This window comes from Macaca fascicularis, chromosome 8 (assembly GCF_037993035.2).
Source record: "Macaca fascicularis isolate 582-1 chromosome 8, T2T-MFA8v1.1".
Lineage (NCBI taxonomy): Eukaryota > Metazoa > Chordata > Mammalia > Primates > Cercopithecidae > Macaca > Macaca fascicularis.
The window spans coordinates 134662471-134688569 of NC_088382.1; the positions used below are offsets into that span (position 1 = coordinate 134662471).

The 26099-nt window shown below is 38.9% G+C and overlaps 1 protein-coding gene across 1 annotated transcript; it reads left to right on the forward strand.

The window, feature by feature from the left end:
• Positions 1 to 1449: 1449 nt before the first annotated feature.
• SQLE (squalene epoxidase) lies at positions 1450 to 25606 on the forward strand. The gene is made up of 11 exons (XM_045399274.2): positions 1450 to 2635; positions 6114 to 6366; positions 8439 to 8619; positions 10245 to 10341; positions 11942 to 12055; positions 12139 to 12310; positions 14518 to 14613; positions 21329 to 21471; positions 21906 to 22002; positions 24130 to 24217; positions 25075 to 25606. The coding sequence occupies exons 1-11, from the start codon at positions 2345 to 2347 to the stop codon at positions 25265 to 25267; spliced, it is 1725 nt and encodes a 574-aa protein (XP_045255209.2). The 5' UTR covers positions 1450 to 2344; the 3' UTR covers positions 25268 to 25606.
• The last annotated feature ends 493 nt before the right edge of the window (positions 25607 to 26099 follow it).

Genomic DNA, 26099 nt, shown 5'->3' on the forward strand with positions numbered 1-26099 from the left:
GGCCGGGAATGGTGGCGCACGCCTGTAGTCCCAGCACTTTGGGAGGCCGGGGCGGGCGGATCACTTGAGGCCAGGAGTTTGAGAACAGCCTGGCCAACATGGCGAAATCCTGTCTCTACTAAAAGTACAAAAATTAGCTGGGCGTGCTGGCCCACACCTTTAATCCCAGCTACTCTGGAGGCTGAGGCAGGAGAATCGCTTGAACCAGGGAGACGGAGGTTACAGTGAGCTGAGATCACACCACTGCACTCCAGCCTGGGCGACAAGAGCTAAATTCCGTCTCAAATAAACAGTTATGTGACTTGGTGAAGGTCAATGGCGATTTGGTGAAAGAGGTGACAATGCAGCCACGCTTCAAAAGGCAGAAGGGATTTGCACCTATTATCATAGGGGTTAAAGAAGGCAGTCCAGAGTTAAGAAACAGGATGAGCAAAGACACTGAGGTCTTAAGTCTCAATAAATTTTAGGTAAGTTTCATCGTAGTATAATAAGGGCTGTCTCACTCCGAGACTCTTGCACACTTTTATTGCTCCCTCCGACTGCTTGTCCTGACTGTATAACTCCCCCTGGGCGCCTCACCAGACTCCTCCAGGCCGAGGGAAGGACCGCCTCTTGTTTCCATGGCTCCCTCTCTAACCACCCCCTTCTCAGGATACCTATGACACGACTATTTGACTTTTTTTGCCTCCGAGCCCCCACCCCCACGTTTCTGGTCTTGAGAGAACAGGGGCTGGGCGCATGCGTCTATCTCTAACCTGAGCACCTGGAGTGTCCTTTCCTTTTAAGGCAAACGCCTACCCATTCTTCCAGCTTCAGCTGGAATGTCAGGCTCCCCACGCACTCACGGCCTTCCCTTCCGCCCTCTCCACATATACAGGGCAGGGAAGCTGTGTCTGATTCCTCTTTCGGACTCCAGGGAGTGACACATCATAAGCGCGCAATAAGTGCTAGCGGAATGAATGGAAACGTTCCGACCTGAGGCAGCGGATCACCCCAGGCTTCTCCAAGCGAGCACACCTCTGTCCAGGGAGGGCGCAGGAGATGAAGCTGCTGCGGTGAACCGACCCCGACCCCGACCCCGGCCCCGGCCCCGGCCCCGGCCCCGGCCCCGGCCCCGGCCCCGGCCCCGGCCCCGGAGCGCATCCCAGGCGACCCCTGGCCCCACCCCGGCAGGAGCCCGCCCGCGCCCTTCCCCACGCCCCCACCCACACCACGCAACATCGCCCTAGCGCCTTTCGGGGCGTCGCCGCGCAGGCTGCGCCGCCTGCGATTGGCCAAATGCGGCATAGCGCCATCTCGGCCTACCGCGCGGTGCGCGCCCTCATTGGCAGGCGGCTGCGAGAGCGGGGTGGGGGGCGGGGCCAGCACGCGGAGTGCGCGGGACGGGCGGACTCGCGCCTGAGCCCCGCCCCTTGGTCCCTCGTCTGGGCCGAGCCAGCCCGGGCGGCTGAGGCGCGTAGAGCCGGGCGGCGAGCGGGGGCGCGCGACGATCACTCTGGTTACTGCGGCCGCGCAGCGCTGGGGAAAGCCGCCGTCCGTGAGGGATGCTGGTGAGGAGGCCGTCGGGAGCCGCCGCCGCGGTCTGAGGGAGGTCCCCTGGAAACCGCCTTTCATCGGTGGGGAAGCGAAGTCGCAGTTGGCGGGTTTGGGGGCCAGCGAAGCGGGAGGCCTCTGAGTCGCGAGGTTGGAGCTGCGCTGCCCTGGAGCCGCACTCTTGAGTCCGAGGCCATCTTTTGTTGGAGAAGGCGGCGGCGCAGGCGTTTTTCCGAGGTTGGCCTGTGCAGCGTCGCCGTGCGCGGAAAAAGAAGCCTCTGAGCCCGCGCCGGCCCGCAGCCCCTGTGCCTTCCGGTCGCTGTCGCCTGAGGCGAGACCGCGTTTTCCCCAGTGCAGAGGTGTTTCTGTGACCCTCCCTTCACTCCCATTCCCTTCTGAAAGGGCACCTGCTGTTGGTGGGAAAAGAAATTATAGCACGAAGAGCCAGTATCAGAAGAGTATCTATCCATCACCCGCAGCAACCGCCCAGGGAACACCATCAAAAAAGAAAAAAGGGAATATCTGGATTGCCTGGGCGAGGAGGAGCGAGTCTGCTCGGGAGCTGTTCCAGCAGGCGATTTTTAAATACTGCTTTCTACGTCCTGTACAACTTGGCTTCACATACTTTTACACTAACTTTATATGATTTTTAAAAACTGGTCTGATCGGACTTCTCGTCCTGGGACGCTGTTGACTGGAGTCTGGCCGGCTGTCCGTGCTCCTCTTGGTACCGCATTTTGGGGAGAACCTTAAACCCACCCGAGCAGAGAATCTCCGCCTTGACCGGTGCCACCAAAGAAGCCTTGGAACCATGTGGACTTTTCTGGGCATTGCCACCTTCACCTATTTTTATAAGAAGTGCGGGGACTTCGTCACTTTGGCCAACAGGGAGGTCCTGTTGTGCGTGCTGGTGTTCCTCTCGCTGGGCCTGGTGCTCTCCTACCGCTGTCGCCACCGAAACGGGGGTCTCCTCGGGCGCCAGCGGAGCGGCTCCCAGTTCGCCCTCTTCTCGGATATTCTCTCAGCCCTGCCTTTCATTGGCTTCTTCTGGGCCAAGTCCCCCCCTGAATCAGAAAATAAGGAGCAGCTCGAGGCCAGGAGGGTAGGTTGATTTCAAAGCGGGCAGATGAATGTCTTACGTAGAAGTAGGATTGGGTTCGCTCAAATGGAAGTTTTATTTAAAGGGCAAAAGGCTAGGTAGGTTAGTGCTTGTATAAATTCTCATGTATTTTTTATTTTAAACTCTTTGCTGTGCCTTGGTTACATCTTTGACCTTAAGAATGAATGAAAACATTCGTTTCATTTAGCATTGGTTGAGCCTCAGATGGAGGTTGGTTATTGATTTGATTATGAAACATGGAATGAAACATTAGAATTTCACTTTGAAGGAGGAGAACAACCACTTTCCATGATGGAAAAGTTCTTAAAAATTCTTGGGTAAGGATTGGATTTGTGCCTAAGGGAGAAAGAAACGTGCTGCTGCGGGTAAGGCCAGTACTTGTAAGAAGTGACAGCTGACGGGGGAAAGTGACAGAACAGTTTGAAAAGCAGGCAGAAGGAAAATGCTCAACAATTTGAGGCATTGGGTTCAAAGTCCTCCTCCCCCGAATATTGGAGCATTGAGCAAATGCTTGCAGTAATGTCCTAACGCAAAGACCAGCTGTTCAAATACAGGTATAGTTGGGATTCCTGCAAAGGAAGCAGAGGCGGCCACTGGGAGATGAGGGGAGAGTAGTTTGGGCCAGATCATTTAGGGCATGTTGGCAATGAGTGTTTGGACTTTTTCCCAAGAGTTCTCCCAAGAGCACTGGAGGATTTTAAGCATCGGAGTAACATTATTTGATGTTTACTCTTTTTTTTAATTTTAATTTTTTGAGACAAAGTCTCGCTCTGTCGCCCAAGCTGGAATGCAGTGGCGTGATCTCGGCTCCGCCTCCCTGGTTCAAGCGATTCTCATGCCTCAGCCTCCCAAGGAGCTGGGATTACAAGTGCATGCCACCACTCCCGGCTAGTTTTTTTTTTTTTTTTTTTTTTTTTTTTTTTGTGTGTGTGTGTGTGTGTGTGTGTGTATTTTTGTGGAGACAGGGTTTCACCATGTTGGCCAGGCTGGTTTCGAACTCCTGACCTTAAGTGATCCGCACACCTCAGCCTCCCAAAGTGCTGAGATTACAGACGTGAGCCACCGAGCCCGGCCTTTTACTTTTTAAAAAGAACATTGCCGTTACTGTATGGTGAATGGGTTATAGGGGTACAAGAATGGAAGCAGGACTATCAGGCAAGAGACTATAGCAGTAAACCCACACTTGCTTTTTAAATTTTTGCGCCACCATTTCTGAATGTGAGATCTTTGGCAAATTGCTTAATTTCTGTGAGAATCTGTTACCTCTTCCATTAGCTGGGAATGGCACCACCCTTGCTGGTAGTTAATACCTAGTCAATAACCGCCTGATGATAGTCGCTGGTAATACTAGTATAGAGGTAATATACATCTCTTAGGATGAGCCTTCTGAGTAGCGCTTAGTTCAGTGACATGGTGAATGGGTTTGAGGAATGGGAAAGGAGGGAGAGGGAATCCTTAATGTTCAATTTGAACTCTTTCGTATTGTGGTCTGAGATCATTTCCCTTAAGGTCACTGAGCTGTAGTTCAGGTGGCTGGAATGCTATTCCTGTTTTCATGCTGTGTAGAGAAATTTTGGAGTAGGAAAATTGGGTTATCAGCAATCAATACTGGTTCCATTTTGTGAATGCCCCAGGCTTTGTCTTTATTTTTTTTGCACCAGGGAGTTGTTAGATTGTGATCTATTGAGTACTAAGTTCCCATTAGTGCTTACTCTACTGATGAGGCTCTGCAACGCCTGTTTTCTTCCAGAGCTCTCCTTTCAGGATGTCTGTGTGTGTGTGTGCGTGTGTGTGTGTATAAAACAGGAAAAACTTATGAAGAAACACATTTTTGGTTAAGATGACAAGAGGGGCTTGTCTTGCCCTCTACTGTAATTTAAATATAGTCAGTTCTGGTCATTAAGACAGAACTAATGGGAAAAGTAGAATATTGACATCTTTCCGTAGTAAAGGACAGAAAAGTATTTTTCTAAGAGAAATTATATTAAAAAAGGAATAGACCTAATTCCCAGTCCATTATAGAGGTAAAAGAATGTTGGGTGGATGTTAGAATCACAGAGTAAAGCTCTAAAGGATTTTAGGCTTCGTCTTCTTCCTTTTTGCTTGATAATTTTTTACAAACCCCTTCAAATGGTATTTAGTCTTACCTTAATCATTAAGGTCAGAGAACTCAAGGAAGGTGATTCCTTGCAATTCTGTATCTGAAAGGTATTCAAATGTGTGAATCTACCTACCAAGGAGAAATACTACAAAATTGAATTGTTCATTTTAAAAAGCCAGTGTGCACTATTATTCTCAGTGGTCATAAATCTCTCAAAACAAGACTTTGCATCTTTTTATGATCAAAGTTAAAGTTTTGCTGTCAGTTCAGCCAGTGATAGGTTTAATGTTTTTCCTTGTTGCTTTTTTGGGGACCAACTGTTTGACTAGGATCTCTTAGAGTATCAGGATAGGGAAAAAGGAGGGATAAATTAAATATGTGCTTATATGTTAAGGGCCAAAATTGTAAACAAGTCAAATCCTAAAGGTCAGTATGAGTTATTTGTTCTCTTGTAATTTTGTTTATTTAGATAATCTTCAATTAATAGATTGGTAGGCAAGATTTGACAATCCTTTTGTCATATAAAAGTGATATTAAATTGAGATAGATTTTTCAAATGAAAATCCAGAAAGAGAAAATAAAGATGAATAATGAAAATATCTAATTTTCATTAAATTTTTGGTGGCTCATGCCTGTAATCAAAGCACTTTGGGAGGCTGAGGCAGGCGGATCACTTGAGGTTGGGAGTTCAAGACCAGCCGACCAACATGGAGAAACCCCGTCTCTACTAAAAATACAAAATTAGCTGGGCGTGGTTGCACATGCCTATAATCCCAGCTACTCGGGAGGCTGAGGCAGGAGAATTGCTTGAATCTGGGAGGCGGAGGTTGCGCTACTGCACTCTACCTGGGCAACTAGAGTGAAACTCAATCTTAAACAAACAAACAAACAAAAAGAAGATATCTAAAAGGTGCTGAATAGTTTGTAAGATGAAGTCAAATCAGAAGTTGTAAGTGATTTGCATCTCGTTGATTCCCAGGATATATTTGAAGAATTTAGTTATTAATGATACAGTTTGCCCTATAAGAAGTCTTTGAAGTCCCTTATGAGCATTTACTATATTCGGCCCAGTGTGGATTTCTAAATATGTATGTATAACATTTTCCAAATATCATGTTTAGAAAACAATAAATATTTAATTTTATTGGGATAATATGACACACTTTTATTTAATGAATATTTTGATATCATTGATTATTATATATTATCTAGATTTTAAAATGTAACAATTTGTTTGGTTTGATAATGTTTAGTATCTAGCTTTAGCCCAGGATGCGAAAGTCCAGTGTGTCTACATGGTAGTAGCATGATTTGAATCTAACAGATTTGGATACATAGTTTACCTTTTTTTTAAAACAGCGCAGAAAAGGAACCAATATTTCAGAAACAACCTTAATAGGAGCAGCTGCCTCTACATCAACATCCTCTCAAAATGACCCAGAAGTTATCATCGTGGGAGCTGGCGTGCTTGGCTCTGCTTTGGCAGCAGTGCTTTCCAGAGATGGAAGAAAGGTGACAGTAATCGAGAGAGACTTAAAAGAGCCTGACAGAATAGTTGGAGAATTCCTGCAGCCGGGTGGTTATCATGTTCTCAAAGACCTTGGTCTTGGAGGTAGGTTCATATTGATTTTCAGGAGAGTTACGTGGTATAAACAAGCACTCTTCATTTAGACCATCCTATGACCAGTAAGAAGGTACTCCATTTTATTTTCATTTATAACATTTTCTATACTCATTTACCAACAAATTTGCATGAAAATGAGAGCAAAGGATAAAATAAGCGTTTAATAGTATGATCACATGTGAATTAGACTTAATGAGATATAACAACATGGCCAAAAGACTGTAATGGTCAAAACTAAGGACTGATAAATCCTAGAATGAGGGCATTAAATTTTGTGAAAGGTGAAGGGAACTGTCATTTGTGGAGAGTTTATTGTATACTTGTTACAGTGTTATTACGTAGAATCTTATTTAAGCACCATTCATCCATTCAACCAGTGCTTTTTAAGCACTGGCTATTCATTTAGGAAATGTTTATTCATTGCCTACTTTGTGTGGGGATGGGGTGGTGGGGTAGGGTGGGGTGGGGAAGGTGGGAGACAGACAAAGCAGCAAGCCCTCCCCTGTCTCTTTTTCCAAGGGCACTTATCTTATCATGAGAGTCTACCCTCATGACCTGATCACCTCCTAGAGGCTCCATCTCCAAATATCATCACACTGGGGATTAGAGGTTTAGCTTAGGAATTTTGAGAGGACACAAACATCTAGTCAATACCATATTTAAACATTTTATGTCACTAATATATATACTAGAGTTCACTTTTTCGCTTGACATAAATGTATTTCCAATACTGTTAACCATTCTTTGTCATTATCATTTTAAGCCCAAGCATAGTAATTTTTCAGTTGACTTCATAATATACTTCACTTTTCAAACTTAGATGAATGTTTAGGTTATTTTCAGTTACCCTTTATTAGGTAACACTATAGTGAACCTATTCTTGCATGTAACTTTAAAGATTATTAAATATATCTTTAGGATGAATTTCTTACATGGATTTCCAAGATTAAGATTATTACATCAAAGGATGCTAATGTCTTCATGGTTCTTGATAATTATTGTTATATTTTCTAAAATATAATATTAGTTTATAGTATCACCAGTAATATATGAATTTATCAGTTTTATCATAATCTCATCAGTGATTTTGATGGTATTGTTTTAATTTTTACTTAATTGATTTTTTTATCACTTGAACATTTTTTCTGATTTGTTCACTGTTTCTGTATTGCTTTATATGAATCATCCATACATGTTTTTGTCCATTACTATTGGCATCTTAATATCTTTCCAGTGGTTTTTAATGAGTAAATTTTATTATGTATACACATATTAATCTTTTGTTCTATTTCATATGTCTTTCCCAAAGTATTGTTTTAGCTTTTATTTTTAAAATTAATTTTAAACTTTCTAATTTTCAGTTGGCACTTAGTTATATTTTCTATTGAAAGTTTTTTCTTTTTCAACTTCTTTTGCTGCTTTAGATTTAAGAAAGCAATTTTTACATGATTCTGATGAATTCAGTGTTTTGTTTGCTGCCATTTAAATTATTTGATGTACTAAAAAGTTCTTTGCAGTTTGTCCTGAGTCAATTTTGATGGATAGTATGTAATCATCAACAGTTGGGGATAATTCTACCCTTTCCATTTGGTTTGGAAAATCTACTTTTTCATATATTCAGTCTTTATATATAAATTGGGGTATTTTTTGAGTTTCCATACTGGTTTTATTTTCTTTTTATTTCTTTTTGGTGACAAATCTACATATTCATACATTGAAAAAAAGTGTTAAGAAGGACTGAATGTGTCCCTATGTCTTTATGGCAGAATAGGTTTACTCAGGAGAGGATTGGTTTATTTCATGTTGCATTTTCTTGCTGAAGTGAAGTGGAATTACAGACCTGAAATAGTTATGTTGTTATCTTTAAATGATACTACAGATTTGCTAAGACTCTCATTGACCTCCAGAAGCATCATGGTTTCTGAAATAGTTATATTAGTTCAGTTCTCCAGATTTGAAGGCAGAGAGTCATTTTTGATGTGTGTATGTCCTCTTTGGTTCTTAGTTTAACTCTGGGTGTGTTAACAGAATTGATTGTTTTGAACTCAATTGTTTTGCAGATACAGTGGAAGGTCTTGATGCCCAGGCTGTAAATGGTTACATGATTCATGATCAGGAAAGCAAATCAGAGGTTCAGATTCCTTTCCCCCTGTCAGAAAACAATCAAGTGCAGAGTGGAAGAGCTTTCCATCACGGAAGATTCATCATGAGTCTCCGGAAAGCAGCTATGGCAGAGCCCAAGTAAGACCACAGTTTCAAATATATAATTACTAAACAATTAATACATTTACATTTGACCTTTGTACAAATAAGATATTATAAATTTTAATGAATTTTTGGGGCATAGTCTAGAACATATGTATATTAAACTATCAGAAGAGTGTTAGATATTCAGTGCTTTTGTTAAGAATATCATATAGAGAATTTTCCTTTGACATAGAACTATGAAGAGTTCTCCTTTGACTAAATGAAAATTATATATTTTTATGTGATTGGAATTTAGAGGATATATTTGTAACTAAGGCATAAGTCCATTTGTGCACATTTTGGAGTTTAGGTTTGTGGTTATGATACTTTCTATTAGAAGTCAGGATATAAAACTGCAAGGAGAAATCCCTGTTTCATTCTCACTAAAAACCCAGTCTGTTAGGACTGGCTTCTTCTCTTGATTATTAACTTATATTTACCAGTAACCTTTAAAACACTAATCGAAGAAGTTTTAAGCATGAGAACCCTCATGTGATTGACACAGACTAAAGTATTGACAAAGCAAGTGAAGAAGTAAGTGGACTTATCTTCTGGACTGAAAAGACTTGATATCCATGGAAGAAGAGTATGTTCACTGTATGAAAATGCAAAAATATGGCCAGGTGCTGTGACTCATGGCTGTAATCCCAGCACTTTGGGAGGCTGAGGTGGGCAGATCACGAGGTCAGGAGTTCAAGACCAGCCTGGCCAATATGGTGAAACCCCGTCTCTACTAAAAATATGAAAAAATTAGCTGGGCGTGGTAGCACGCGCCTGCAGTCCCAGCTACGTGGGAGGCTGAGGCAGGAGAATTGCTTGAACCCAGGAGGCGGAGGTTGCAGTGAGCCGAGATTGTGCCACTGCACTCCAGCCTGGGTGACAGAGCGAGACTCTGTCTCAAAAAAAAAAAAAAAAAAAAGAAAAGAAAATGGAAAAATACTCCCAAATATAAGGATTATAAAAATTACCTGTTCTGACTAGAAATCATTACTTTTTTTTTTTTTTGAGATGGAATCTCGCTCTGTCACCCAGGCTGAAGTGCAGTGTCGTGATCTCTGCTCACTGCAACCTCTGCCTCCCGGGTTCAAGCGATTCTCCTGCCTCAGCCTCCTGAGTGGCTGGGATTACAGGTGCCCGCCACCACTCCTGGCTAATTTTTGTATTTTTAGTAGAGACAAGGTTTCACCATGTTGGCCAGGATGGCCTTGATCTGACCTTGTGATCCGCCCACCTTGACCTCCCAAAGTGCTGGGATTACAGGCGTGAGCAACCACGCCTGGCCAGAAATAATTACTCTTAACAGTTTGCAGGATGCATTCCAATTCTTGTTTTCCCCTCTGTGTATCGATGTATGAGGGTATGTAAAGTTTCTCTGCCTATATTTTATTTTTTAACAAATTAAGATAAAAATCCAATGTTACTTTTTAAGATACTTTTAAAATCATTACATTAGTAATATGTATTAAATGTTGATAAATTAGAAAATAAAAACCACACATTGGACACGTGTTTGTACACACATGCATGTCCAGTTTATATGGATAAACTGGAGATAAGGAATTTAATTTAAATTGCTGAAATGTGCTGCTTTAGAAATATATATTTTTTTTATTCTTTAGTGCAAAGTTTATTGAAGGTGTTGTGTTACAGTTATTAGAGGAAGATGATGCTGTGATGGGAGTTCAGTACAAAGATAAAGAGACTGGAGATATCAAGGTGAGAAATACCAAATGTTACCTCTTCTAAGAGATGTTGTTTTTCCTTCTTTTTCACTTACCGCTTTAAAAAAGTAGGCGTACCAATTTACAGGTTGAGTATCTCTTTCTGAAATGCTAGGGATCAGAAGTGTTTTGAGATTTTTTAATTTTCTTCAGATGTGTGCATTATATTTACCAGTTGAGCATCTCTAATCCAAAAATCTTAAATTTCAAATGATCCAATGAGTATTTTCTTTGTCATATTGCTGCTCAAAAAGTTTTGGATTTCAGATTTTTGGATTAGAGATACTCAGCCTGTGTTATTTTTCAAATGGACTGAGTTATTTCTAAGCCCTGTGCAATAGGATAGGTTTCAGATTGCAACACATTGTTTTTTAGAGGACCTCAGAAGGCTATGCAAGAAGCTTTTTAAACAGAACTAATATGAATACTTTTGAAACTGAGTAATATACATCAGCAGAGAAGCAGAGGGGAAGTAGTAGGGGAAAGAAGGCAAGATTCAACATAAAAGAAATGATTCAGATAAAATGAGCAGTTTAACTCAGGCAACAGTGAATCTTTTTCAGAACAATTTGTCCTTTTATTTTATTTATTTATTTATTTATTTATTTATTTATTTATTTATTTGAGACGGAGTTTCACTCTTGTTGCCCAGGCTGGAGTGCAATGGCACGATCTCGGCTCACTGCAACCTCCGCCTCCCGGGTTCAAGCGATTCTCCTGCCTCAGCCTCCTGAGTAGCTGGGATTACAAGCATGTTTCACTGCACCCGGCTAATTTTGTATTTTTAGTAGAGATGGGGTTTCTCCATGTTGGTCAGGCTAGTCTTGAACTCCCAATCTCAGGTGATCCTCCCACCTCAGCCTCCCAGAGTGCTGGGATCACAGGCGTGAGCCACCATGCCGGGCCAATTTATCCTTTTTTTAAAAAAAATTTATTGTAGTAAAAAACACATAATTCTGGACTGCTCCCCATAGGGTTACCACCTCTTAGAAATTGTACTCTAATGAAGGTGACTGGAATGTTTTCGGGTTACCACCTCTTAGAAATTGTACTCTAATGAAGGTGACTGGAATGTTTTCCAGTTACCACCTCTTAGAAATTGTACTCTAATGGTGGTGACTGGAATGTTTTCTCTGCTTCTGTCGTAGTATTACAAATACATGTAGTCATTTGTACAAAAATTCTTCTAAGCCCTTGCTGCTGACTAAAAGCACTATATGAAGTTAGAGAATTTTAGAATGAAAGAATCTGGCTAGTCCCTGGAATTTGTAATGAGATTCACTGCTTTGTGTTATATGCCTGCCTTGTAGTTGTTTCCCCCATTGTCTTTCAAAGTGGAGAGTAATCCCAGATGGTTTACATGAGAGGGCTGCAAAGGGAGATGATCCTCAGCGACTCAGAGGAAGTGTCTAAACACTGCTCATGCTTTATCTGAAGCCCACCTAACAGTTTCTTCAATAGTATTACCTTCAGCTACCCTCTATAATGCTATCTGATAATATATTTAAATCTCTTCATGCACATTTTTTAAGAATGGCTTTTTTTTACTGTGTGTTTCTGACTACTATACTGAGTAGTCTTCATTTCTGTTACAGGAACTTCACGCTCCATTGACTGTTGTTGCAGATGGGCTTTTCTCCAAGTTCAGGAAAAGCCTGATCTCCAATAAAGTTTCTGTATCATCTCATTTTGTTGGCTTTCTTATGAAGGTACTGTAGGAGTGTCTTACTGTAATTTCAGTAAAATAAACTTGAAATTTGAAAATTGTTAAAACATTTTCTTTTTTTTTTAGAATGCACCACAGTTTAAAGCAAATCATGCTGAACTTATTTTAGCTAACCCGAGTCCAGTTCTCATCTACCAGATTTCATCCAGTGAAACTCGAGTACTTGTTGACGTTAGAGGAGAAATGCCGAGGAATTTAAGAGAATACATGGTTGAAAAAATTTACCCACAAATACCTGGTAAGAAATAGCATCTTCAGTTCTTACAAAAGGTGTGTCTAAAATAGGCCAGAGATAAGGATGGCAGGTGAAACATTCATCCAGTCAACCAGATATGCTGGAACTCAACTACTTAAACTAGCACATAAAAAAAGCAAAACAAACTCCAAATTAAACAAAAGTTTCCGGCTGGGCACGATGGCTCATGCCCATAATCCCAGCACTTTGGGAGGCCCAGGTGGGTGGATCCCCTGAGGTCAGGAGTTCAAGACCTGTCTGACCAACATGAAGAAACCCCGTCTCTACTAAAAATACAAAATTAGCTGGGCGTGGTGGCTCATGCCTGGAATTCTAGCTACTGGGGAGGCTGAGGCAGAAGAATCACCTGAACCCAAGAGGCGGAGGTTGTGGTGAGCCGAGATCATGCCATTGCACTCCAGCCTGGGCAACAAGAGCGAAACTCCATCTCAAAAAAAAAAAAAAAAAAAAAGTTTCAATATGTTTTTGTCAGGTAATAGCATAGTTTTTAAAAATAATTGTTTTTATTGGCATATATGGTATTTTTTAAGGTTGTCTCTGGACAGGAATCTGTCTCTGAATTCTTTAATATCTCTTATACCTGAATATTTTTGTGCTTGGTTTTTGTAGTAATGATAGCTGCCATTTCTTGAATGCTTACTCTAAAGTGTTTAGCAAACAATTTCATTTAATCTATGTAACCACTCTGTGAGGTAGGCATTATCATTATTCTCATTTTACAGACGGGAGAACTAAGGTTCAGAGAGACTAGTTAGCTCCTCCAAGTATAAACTATTAGTAGCGGCAGAACCAGGGTTGATATCAGGTCTGTCTGTCTGCCTCTTTGAACAGACATGTCCTGTCCGCAGAACATGAGAATTGTAAGGGATCTTCAGGGTCATACTAGTTTTGAGTTGAATACAAAGGCTTCATGAAATTTAGATAGCTTTATAAAAACATTAATAAAAATAACTTTTTCACAAATCTAAAGTTTTCATGGTACAGTATTTAGGATCTTTTTTTGAGAATGGGATGATGTAGGAAAAAAATGTAAAAAAAAATTTGAAAATTTTGATAAAATTGAAGGGAAACCCTGATTGTCAATTATGATATGATTAGAGTAATAGGAAACTGTTTTTGGTATAAGTACATTTTGTTTAAATATTCTGGTTTTTTTTTCCAAGTTATTTTTTAAACTAAGTGAAACCACTTTAGTAACAAATTATTAACAGAAATGAAGTGAAATGAAGTGGGTAAACTTAGATTTTAAATAATGACATTTTCAACATGTACATGGAAACATTTCAATAAATTTTCATTTAGTTAAGCCACTTTTGAAGCTTTCAGATGGGGAAATTATGAATTTTTATGAAAAGGGTTGTCCATTGCCTGATATTTTTAGCATTTATTTTTCTTTTATTGTAAATGTGGTGGTTTTTCTTTTTCTTATTTTTTTTTTCCAATCCAGAGGTTAATTGGAGTAGACTGCCCTGAAATTATGGGGAGAAACCATTGGTAGGTTTATATTAATATTAGTTAGATTACCAAGATTACCTTCTATGAATGGAATAATTTTCAACAGAGGCTTCTGCTACTGTATTCCCAGATTACACTGGGAATTGTATGACAGTTCATTTTCTATATAAGTAGCACAGAAATTTAAAGCTTGCTTGCAAGTACCTCAGAGATGAGCTAATCCAACCATTTCATTTTTATAGATGAAGAAACTGAAGCTCAGCGAGGTAGGGCTGGCCTATGCTTCCAAATCAAATTCTTTCTCTAGTGTACATACCCTCCAGCTGTTTGTGAATTAGTAGTATATTTCATCTGAATATTACCAGAATATATTGATTATAATACATTAAATATTAAATATGACAGTAGTCTGTTAACATTTGGAAGAAAGGTGGGTGGTTTTCTCCCTGTTTCATGGCATCTGAATTTGCCTCATTGTTTTTTCATTCAGTTGTATGTATGTTTATATTAATGTTTTCTTAGATTCCTTCGTCATTCCTTAGCATTAATAGCTAAGTGCTTAATGAATAATTTTATTAATGAAATAATTAGTTCTTGATTTATCACAAGGGATATATGTAACAACCATAACAGATGTATAGTAGGCATTTGTTTATACTTGATAAGAAAATATGTGATACTTTGAAATTGAAGTGTTATAACCCAGTTCTTTGGGTGGGTGGGATTGATTGCAGATCACCTGAAAGAACCATTCTTAGAAGCCACTGAGAATTCTCGTCTGAGGTCCATGCCAGCAAGCTTCCTTCCTCCTTCATCAGTGAACAAACGAGGTATTATTTTTTGGGCTTATTTTATAAAGGAATCAATATTCCAAATGACAAATACATGATTACATTTATACTGTTACGAGTAACATCTGGGACAGATAGTTTGTTACTTGTGGATTAGTGCATTATTAATACCAAAATTAGTTTTATGATCTATTTAGTTATTAACATTGAGTGTATAGAAGTACTGTGCTAGTCAGGGAAACAACAGGTAAAAAACTGACCTTGACCTAGAGAAGGCAATTTTCTGCTTGGGAATGTAGACAGATAATTTTACAACACTGTTGATAAATTTTGTAATAAAACCCACAGATTCAGTGTCAAGGAGTGTGCAGAGCAGGGAGGGAAGCTTGTGAAGTGGGAGGGGTAGTTAGGGAGGACATTGTTCAGGAAACAGTGGAAACAAAGGACCTTGGACCTGGAGGATGAGTGGGAGTTCATGAGGTGGACAGTAAGATGAGGAACTTCTAAGTAGATGGAATAACACTGCCAAGGGATGAGAAATGGTGGCACTTTCAAGGAACTCAAGTAGTTTCCTATGGCAGGAGCATAGGGTGGGTGTCAGAGTGGTAGACAGATAGGATATATGTTTAACATTTAATCTTTCAGACAATGGAAAGTCATTTGAAGTGTTTTTTTGTTACTAACTTTATTGATGTGTAATTCACAAATCATTCAGTTTGCCCATTGAAAGTGTACAGTACAGTGATTTTTTTAGTATATTCACAGTGTGTGCATCACCACCACAATCAAATTTAGAATATTTTTGTCTTGCCCAAAGAAACCCATTGGTATTCACTCCCCATTTCCTCCCAACACTCAGCCGTAGGCTACCCCTAATTTACTTTCTGTGTCTAGATTTGCCTATTTGGGATGTTTCCTAAACGCATTGTATAGTAAAGCCCTTTGGAACTGGCTTTTCATTTAGCACAATACTTTTTGAGGTTCATTCATGTTGTAGCATGTTTCAGTTCTTCATTTGTTTTTATGGCCAAATAATCTTCCATTGTATGGCTGTATTACATTTTGTTTAGCCATTTATCAACTGATAGATATTTGGGTTGTTTCTACTTTTTGGTTATTACAAGCAATGCTGCTATGAACATCTGTGTGCGAGTTTTTGTGTGGACATATATTTTCATTTTTCCTGGGTATATACCCAAGAGTGGTATTGCTGGATTATATAGTAATTCATGTTTAACTTTTTGAGGAGCTGCTAGACTTGTTTTCCAAAATAGCTGTCCCATTTACATTCCCTTTAGCAACGTGTGAGTTCTCATTTCTCCACATCCTTGTCAGTGAGTGAACACTTGTATTATCTTTGTGTGCATAGCCATCGCAGTAGGTGTGAACTAGGCCTTTCATCATTGTGCTTTTGATTTGCATTTCTCTCTTAGATAATGATGTTGAACATCTTTTCATATGCATATAGGCCATTTGTTGTTTGGAGAAATGTATATTTAGACTTTGCATTTTTTTTTAATTGGGCAGATTTAAAAATTCTTTGTTGTTGAGTTTCAAGAGTCCTTTTCATATTTTAGATACAAGTCCCTTATTAGATATGTGATTTGCAAAATTTTTCTCATTCTGTGGGTTTTCTTTCCATTCTTCTTGATGGTTTCCATTGAAGTACAAATGATTTAAATTTTCATGTTTGTATTTTGTTGCTTGTGCTTCCAATGCCATATTTAGGAAGGCTTTGTCCAATCTAAGGTCAAAAAGATTTACTCCTATATTTTCTTTCTTTCTTTTCTTTTCTGTTTTTTTTTTTTTTGAGATGGAGTTTCGCTCTTGTCGCCCAGGCTGGAGTGCAATGGTATGGTCTTGGCTCACTGCAACCTCCGTCTCCTAGGTTCAAGCGATTCTCCTGCCTCAGCCTCCCGAGTAGCTGGGATTATAGGTGCTCGCCACCATGCCCAGCTAATTTTTGTATTTTTAGTAGAGATGGGGTTTCACCATGTTGGTCAGGCTGGTCTCAAACTCCTAACCTCAGGTGATCCACCCACCTCAGCCTCCCAAAGTCCTGGGATTACAGGTGTGAGCCAACATGCCTGGCCCGTTACTCCTATATTTTCTTCTAAGAGTTTTATAGTTTTACCTCTTTAGTTTAGGTCTTTGATCCATTTTGAGTTAAATTTTGTCTGTTGAGGGGAGGGGGTCCAGCTTGATTTGTGGATATTCAGTTGTCCCAGTATCATTTGTTGGAAAGAGTATTTGTTCCCCAGTGAATTTTCTTGTCATTGTGGTCAGAATTCCCTTGACTGAAAGGTAAGGGTTTATTTCTTTCAACAATATTTTGTAGTTTTCAGAGTATAAGTTTCGCATTTCTTTTGTTAAATTTATTCCTAAGTGTTTTACCTTTTTTGATACTTTTGTAAACGGAATTTTCTTAATGAGGCAGTGGTGTGATTAGACTTTTATTTCAGGAATATACTCTGACATTTTTGTGGAGGATGGTTTGGAGGAAAGTCCAGTAAAACATATACTAAGATTATTTAATTATTCTGTCAGTGATGATAAAAGGCCAGAACTAGGGTTGTAAAATGAAAGGTAATGAATAAATTTGGGTAATATCTAGGATGTAGAATGTACAGAACATGGTGATGATTTGAATATTGTAGTAAGAGAGTGAAATCTCTTGATGTAAATTCCAGGTTTCTGGCGTAGATAGTTTTGCCAGCCATTTGCTGACATAGGAATAGGAAAAGGAATTAATTGGGTTTTCTTTCTTTTTTCTTAGTTTGTCTTAAAGGTTTGCTGATTTTATGTTTTCAAAGAACCAACTTTTCATTTTGTTATCTTTAGTATTTTTTTCATTTCATTTATTTTGGCTCTGATCTTTATTATTTTCTACTAATTTGGGGTTTGGTTTGCTCTTGCTTTTCTGGTTAAGATGCACTGTTAGGTTGTTTATTTGACGTTTTCCGGCTTTTTTGATGTAGGCACTTACTGCTATAAACTTTCCCTTTAAATATTGCTTTTGCTGTGTCTCACAGGTTTTATATGTTGTCTTTCCATTTTATTTCTATCAAGAAATTTTTGTATTTACTTCTTAATTTCTTCATTGACCCACTGGTCATTCAAGAACATATGGTTTAATTTCCATGTGTTTGCATAGTCTCCAAAGTTCCTCATATTACTGATTTCTAGTTTGATTCCATTGTGGTCAGAGAAGATACTTGATATGATTTCAATTGATTTTTGAATTTTTTAAGTCTTGTTTTGTGGCCTACCCATGACCTATCCTTGAGAATGATCAATTTGCTGAGGAGAAGAATGTGTATTCTGCAGTTTTTGGATGAAATGTTCTGTGAATATTTGTTAGGTCTCTTTGGCCTGTAGTCCAGATTAAGTCTGGTGTTTCTTTGTTGTTTATCTGTCTGGATGATCTATTCAGTGCTGAAGGTGGTGTGTTGAAGTCTCCAGCCATGATTGTATTGGAGTCTATCTCTTTAGTTCTAATAATATTTCCTTTATATGTCTGAGTGCTCCGGTATTGGATGCATATATAATTGTTACATCCTCTTGCTGAATTGACCCCTTCATCATTATATAATGACCTTCTTTGCCTCTTTTTATAGTTTTTGTCTTGAAATCTATTTTACTGATGTAAGTATCATTACTGCTGTTTTTTGGTTTCCATTTGCATGGAATATCTTTTTCATCCCTTCATTTTCAGTCTGTGTGTCTTTATAGGTGAAGTGTGTTTATTTTAGGCAACAGATCGTTGGTTCTTTTTTAAAATCCATTAAGCCACTTTATGCCTTTTGAGTGAAGAGTTTAGTCCATTTACATTGAATGTTACTATTGGTAAGTACATACTTACTATCGCCATTTTGTTATTTGTTTTCTGGTTGTTTTGCTGTCTTTTCTTCCTTCCTGTTTCCTTTTTGTGAAGGTAATTTTCTCTAGTAGTATGTTTTAATTTTTTGCTTTTAATTTTTTTGCCTCTCTCTTGTAGGCTTTTGATTTGAAATTATCATGAAACTTGCAGATCATATCTTATAACCCATTATTTTAAACTGATGACAACTGATTCTACAAACAAGCAGAGAAAACTAATAAAAACTCTACACTTTAACTTTATCCCCCTTGCTTTTTAACTTTTGTGAGTTTTGTACCTTCATGTAATTGCTTACTGCTCGTTAATGTCCTTTTCTTTCATATTGAATAACTCACTTCAGCATTTCTTGTGGGAAAGGTCTGGTGTTGATTAAGTCCCTCGACTTTTGTTTGTCTGGGAAAGTCTTTATTTCTTCTTCATGTTTGAAGGATATTTTCTCTGGATATACTATTCTAGGATAAAAGGTCTTTTCCTTCAGCACTTTCAGTGTGTCTTGCACCTCACTCCTGGCCTGTCAGATTTCCACTAAGTCTGCTGCCAGACATACTGTATGTTTCCATAGGAAACATACAAAAGCACAATGATACTATGTACTGCCAGACATACTAAGCCAGGAGTTTCACACCAACCTGGACAATAAAGCAAGAGCCCATCTCTACAAAAAATTAAAAGATGAGCAAGGCATGGTGGCGTGTGCCTGTAGTCCCAGCTATTTGGGAGGCAGGGTGGGAGGATCTTTTGCTCTAGAGCTCCGTTGTTTGTTGTTTCCTTTCTCTCGCTGCTTTTAGGATCTTTTTTTTTATCCTTGACCTTTGGGAGTTTGGTTATTAAATGGCTTGAGCTAGTCTTGTTTGAATTAAATCAATCACCAATCCTTGCTTGGTGTTCTGTAGCCTTGTGCTTAAATATTGGTATCTTTCTCCAGATTTGGGAAGTTCTCTGTTATTTTTTCTTCGAATAAACTTTCTACCCTGATCTTTCTACCTCCTTTTAAAGGCCAAGAACTTAGATTTGCTCTTTTGAAGCTATTTTCTAGATCTTGTAGGTGTGCCTCATTCTTGATTATTCTTTTTTCTTTTGTCTCCTCTGTGTATTTTCAAATAGCCTGTTTTCAAGCTTACTAATTCTTTCGTCTGCTTGATCAGTTCTGCTGTTGAGATTCTGCCGTGTTCTTCAGTATGTTAATTGAATTTTTTATCTCCAGAATTTCTGCTTCTTTTTAATTTCAGTTGTTTCGTTAAATTTATCTGATAGCATTCTGAGTTCCTTCTCTGTGTTATCTTGAATTTTGTTGAGCTTCTTCAAAACAACTATTTTGAATTCTCTAAAAGCTCACATCTCTGTTACTCTAGGATTGGTCACTGGTGCCTTATTTATCAGAGTTAATTTAGTGAGTTTATGTTTTCCTGGATGGTCTTGATGCCTGTGGATGTTCGTCAATGTCTGGGCATTGAGAAGTTAGGTATTTATTGTGGTCTTCGGAGTCTGGGCTTGTTTGTACCCATCCTTCTTGGGAAGGCTTTCTAAGTTTTCAAAGGGAAGTGAGTGTTGTGATCTAAGTCTTTGGACATAGCAGTCGTATCTGTATTAGGGGGCACCCCAAGTCCATTAACATTGTGACCCTTGCGGACTCGTAGAGGTACTGCCTTCGTGGTCTTGGGTGATATCTGGGAGAATTCCCTGGATTACCAGGAAAAGAACTCTTGGTTCTCTTCCCTTATTTCCCTCAAACACAGACTCTGTCCTTTTGTGCTGAGCTGCTTGGAACTGGTGGGGGGAGGGGTGACACAAGTATGCCTGTGGCCACCACCACTGGCCTGTGCCGAGTCAGACCTGAAGCCAGTACAACACTGGGTATTGCGCCAGGCATGTGGCGATGACTGCCTGGTCACCGCTGATGTTCCCTCAAGACTCAAGAGCTCTACAGTCAGTACAAATCCAGCCAGGCTTGTGCCTTTCCCTTGAGGGCAGTGAGCTCCTGGGGGCCCAGGACTGGTCCAGAAATGCCGTCTAGGAGCCAGGGCCTGGAGTTGGGAACCTTAGGAATCTACCTGGTGCTCTATTCTACTGTAGCTGAGCTGGCACCCAAACCTCGAGACATATTCCTTCCCACTCTTCCCTCTCCTTTCCTCAAGCAGGAGCCTCTCCCCTTGGCCACCACTGCCCCAGGCCTGCAGTGGGTACTGCCTGGCTGCGTCTGGTGTTCACTCAAGGCTCCAGGGATCTTCAGTCAGCTGGTGGTGAATGCCGCTAGTCCTGGGTCTCTCCCTTCAGGACAATGGGCTCCCCTGTCACCCAGGATGGATCCAAAAATGCTGTCCACGTGCCCAGACCTGGAATCAGGGATCCCAGGAACCCCCTTGGTGCTCTGTCCCACTGGCCAAGCTGGTACCCAAGCTGATTTTTGGTTCTTATGAAGGTGCTTTCCTTTGTGGACAGTTGTTCATTTTAGTGTTCCTGTGTGGGAGGAGGATGATCGCCAGAGGACTTGCTTTTTATGCCTGGATACCTGTAGATGGCCTGGATACCTGTAGATTCCTTTTATTTTCTTCATATTTTAATTTTAAGGCAGCCTTATAAATGTATTGACATTGTTGGACTTGTCATTAGGTGTGTATATGAGTTTCATGAGGGCAGAGACCACACTCTTGTTATTACTGTATCCCTAGTGCCTGGCCACCTATTAGGTACCCAATATTGATTCAAACAACTCTTGAATTTTTGCCTCAGCAAATTTTAATCATGATTTGTTTCCATGTATTTTCACATTTTTCTTATTAGTAGCTTACATCAGTAATCTTTATACATTGAGTTGTCTTTCTTTTTGTCTCAAGTGATGCTCTAAGATAAAATCTTCATTACCTCTCTTCATAGGTGTTCTTCTTTTGGGAGACGCATACAATATGAGGCATCCACTTACTGGTGGAGGAATGACTGTTGCTTTTAAAGATATAAAACTATGGAGAAAACTGCTAAAGGGCATCCCTGACCTTTATGATGATGCAGCTATTTTTGAGGTAAGATCAATTATTTTGACAAAAATGTCTCAAAATGGATTTATTTCTGAGGGTTAAGAGCAGTGGGGCTCTGATGGGGAGATCTGTACTAAGGAACCTGAGCTTTATAATAGCTCTTAGGCATCTTGCTTAGGCTTGAAGAACCTGACATGCAACCTGCGAATCATAGAGAATTTCTAAATTTGAATATTATGTAACACTGGATTGCTATGGGCCACTTAGCTCATGGTGGCTGTAAATTTAGCTTCAGTGTCATATAACCCATTGCTCTGAAGGTGATTTTTTTTTTTTTTTTTTTTTGTAAATGATAAACATAAGGCAACATTACTTGCAGATAGTCCTTAGAAGGATAAATGTCAGTTTGAGGGGATTATAAACATCAGTTTGTGCTTTTTTATCCTTGCCATATAATAAATGAGCTATTTCTTTTTTAGGCCAAAAAATCATTTTACTGGGAAAGAAAAGCATCTCATTCCTTTGTTGTGAATATTCTTGCTCAGGCTCTTTATGAATTATTTTCTGCCACAGATGGTAAGTGTAGCACTTTTTAGTGAGTATTTCTCAATTGCAGATTTTTAGCATAGGAAAGGAATAAAAAAGTTAGTGATTTGTCCAGAAATAAAGATGTTACCTGAGTTTGCTAACTCCCAAGTTGGTAGTTTTTAAAAAAATTCCATTTTGAGCAACAGTTTTAGTTTTAGTTTGGAAGGGAAACTTTAGTTTTAGTTTGGAAGGCAGTGGAATTTCCTTAGACAACATTAATAGTATTGCCTCAGTAACATATTCATTATTTTGAATTCCTCTGGTGCAGACTAGATCATTCATGTCCCCACACACACAAGATTGTGATGGAAGGTGTTTTTGGCCATGTATTAAAAGGCAATAGTCTTTTTCTTCCTAACACTAGTTTCAATTTCTTTTTAACGTAATATTTTATAAAATGAATACGAGCTGTTAATCTTGTCCCTGTTAAAAAGCACAAGTAACAATGCGTTCACCCTTTACTTATTTGGACTATTTTGGTGCTTTTGTTTCTGTTTCCATATTATAGAGAGGTCATGGTCAATGTATATATTATAGAAAACACAACTTAGCAGAAGCAGTGTTAGAAATGGAGGAAAAGAGGCCAGGCGAGATGATTCATGCCTGTAATCCCAGCACTTTAGGAGGCCAAGGCAGGAGGATCGCTTAAAGCCAGGAGTTTCACACCAACCTGGACAATAAAGCAAGACCCCATTCTCTACAAAAAATAAAAGATTAGCAAGGCATGGTGGCGTGTGCCTGTAGTCCCAGCTATTTGGGAGGCAGGGTGGGAGGATCACTTAGGGCCAGGAGTTTAAGGCTACAGTGAGCTATATACAGTGAGCTAAATATAGGGAGCTATATGAAGTGCCACTGCACTCAGCCTGGGCAACAGAGTGAGACTCCATCTTCTAAAATGAACAAACAAAAAATTAAAAGAAATGGAGGAGAAAAGGCAACTGTGCCACCTCCTCACCACAGCAGTGTACACATCAGTTTAATAGTAGGTTAATGAAACTAGGCTTTTCAGTTTTCAAGAATAAATATTGACTCAAATGCCATTACTCTAGTATATCTGCAGCATAGCTATTTGTATAGATCATACAAGGCCCTAGTGTTAAGTGCTGTGGTTATAATTACAAAAGATGATACAGTATAAAAATGCTTTCTGTAGCTTCTATAACCATTAACTCTTCCTAAGGAAAAAAGAACCACCACCAAAAAAACCCCCACAAAACCACCAGTCTCACTGGTTGTGATTTTTCCAAACAAATTTCTCTTGCTAAATTGGCATAGAAGTTAAAATGGCTGGTTGGGCAAATGAAAGTAACTAAGTTTAGAGTTTGGGGCAAATAAAAAGAAAAGAACTAAGTTTAGAGTTTTGGGCAAATAAAAAGAACTAAATTTAGAGTTTTTCTGAGCTCTTCTTTCTAAGCTTTTCTGACTTCTTGAGTTCTTACATTATGAATTTGAATCTACCAACAAAACATTTTTTAAAAGTTACAAGATTGGAGGAGGAAAGACCTTTATTGGAGCAAAAGTTTACCTGTTGCATCCTTTACTTTTTAAAAATCTGTTGTAAAGAAAAATCTAGGCATACCTGAACAGAACATTGATTCTAAATGGTTAAAAAGGTTATCAATTGATTATATGATATTGTGAGGGTTTTATGAGTTACTTTGAAAGGTATAAAAACTTTATAGATATAAGGAATTACTATTTATCGCTACTCACAGCTCTTCTTTTCACTTGATAATTTACTGCTTAGAGATACTGGTTGGGCATCTTAGAGACTGGGAATCTGGTTTCTAGAATTGTGTTAAACAGAGCTTCCAAAGTATTTTGCATCACTTAATGAATTAACAGCAAAATCAAGGAAGTACCTTTTAAACAACTCTTCCAAGACCTAAATATTAGTAATTATTTACTAACAGAAAGAAGTTTATTCATATTTGTATTACTCTCCATAATGCTGATTATGGAATTTAAAAGAAATCCTGGTAGTTGAAATTCTAGGACTAGATATTTAAAAATTATCTGCAAGATGTAGCGTTTGTTCTCATTTTTTCTGATATATCATTAGGATCCTACATAAGTGTGTACACATATTTGATTATTTTTACAATTTTATTTTAGATTCCCTGCATCAACTAAGAAAAGCCTGTTTCCTTTATTTCAAACTTGGTGGTGAATGTGTTGCGGGTCCTGTTGGGCTGCTTTCTGTGTAAGTTGTGATGATGGCACAGAGGATACAAATCTGCCAGATTTTCTTAGGACTGTTCAGTTGATGAATTACTGCAAATCTTTCTTCCTTACACATTTTGATATTTTTTTATCTATTAGTATCCGAATGAGAAGGTGGCCCAAAGAAATGAAGAAAGGCAATATTTAGTGCTGTTTTCTTTCTGGGAACAGCAGTTTAAGGTGGTGGTAGAGGAAGCTGTAACCCTTGATTAAAATAGAAGCTTGTTTTTTGCCTATGGATTTATCCATATGTTCTGGTCTCTGGGAGCCAGGAATAATTGAGAAATTTTAATTGAGAAATTAGTTTCATTGAAGTACAGGGACTTATACAACCCCATATTAGTTTTGAACATACAGACATATGTGGAGCTATTCCTGGAAAGTCTACAAAGTGAAATCTTTCGAGTCATTTCTCATTAGTCTATAATCTGAATGTTAATACTGGTATTTTTAAAAGCCCTACATCCCAACAGACCAGGCCATCTAGGTATTTTAGCATGGTATCTCAGGATGAGTAAACAAAACAGCCAAAAATATATGACTTATGTAAACTAGAGTTACAGGAGTTACTAGCTTCTCTGAAAGGGATATAGTCTAAGTATTTTTTCTTATATATTTTTAAAAAAAAGGGCAGGAGAGTTTGCTCCTGCCATCAAACTTAACATGCAGACATGTTTGTGAAGTCCTCTAAAATACAGAATGTTTGATACAGAATGATGGTGCTTGGGTGAAAAAACGTAGGCTGTTTGTTGGGCTTTACAGATTATATGTAATTGGAATCTTTGGAGTAAATTTTAGTTTCTGAGTCTTACCAATATGTATTTTTTTCTATTACAGATTGTCTCCTAACCCTCTGGTTTTAATTGGACATTTCTTTGCTGTTGCAGTCTATGCCATATATTTTTGCTTTAAGTCGGAACCTTGGATTACAAAACCTCGAGCTCTTCTCAGTAGTGGTGCTGTTTTGTACAAAGCGTGTTCTGTAATATTTCCTCTCATTTACTCAGAAATGAAGTATATGGTTCATTAAGCTTAAAGGGGAACGATTGGTGAATGAATATTTGGAACTTACCAAGTCCTAAGAGACTTCTGGAAGAGGAGGTGTATAGCATAGTACCATACCACTTCTAAAGTGGAAACTCTTGGACCCAGATTTGGATTAATTTGTTTTTGAAGTTTTTTGTATATAAATATGTAAATACATGCTTTAATTTGCAAAATGAAGGGTAAAACAAGTTAGATATTTAAAAGAAATGATTGTTTACCATAAATTAGTGCTAATACTGAGGAGAACTACAGTTTTTCTTTTGAATTTAGTATTTGAGATGAGTTGTTGGGACATGAAAATAAAATGAAGAATGAACTTTCATGTCTTTTTGTTTCTTGTTGTGGGCTCATTTACATAGCTTCATGATAATGAAAAAAAAAAAAAAAAACCAAAGTGGGATGAAAAGTGCAGAGGGAAACCTGTTCTATTAAATAACTGGGGAAGTTGCCTTAATGTCTTCACCTTGATTTCCTCATCTCTCTAGTGAAACAATTTGATAAGGTTATTTTCTTTAAAAAAAATTACTTATTTATATTATTTTGGGGCTGTGACTCAGATTTGAACTGAAAGGTTCTTTGCTGAGTTCTCTAAAAATATCAGATTCTGACAGGAAGGACAATCAAGGGCTTTATAAGTTCCACTGTATAACATTTATAAACCAGGCCAGAATGACATCAAGAAACAGTGAACAAATAAGCACTTGTAATACCCAGTATAATACCTTAAAATCCATTAGAATTGACTGGGTTTATCTACAGTAAATTTGAAGAGACTATGGACTTTCAAAGGGTATCATAAAAGTTCAGTAAATCTC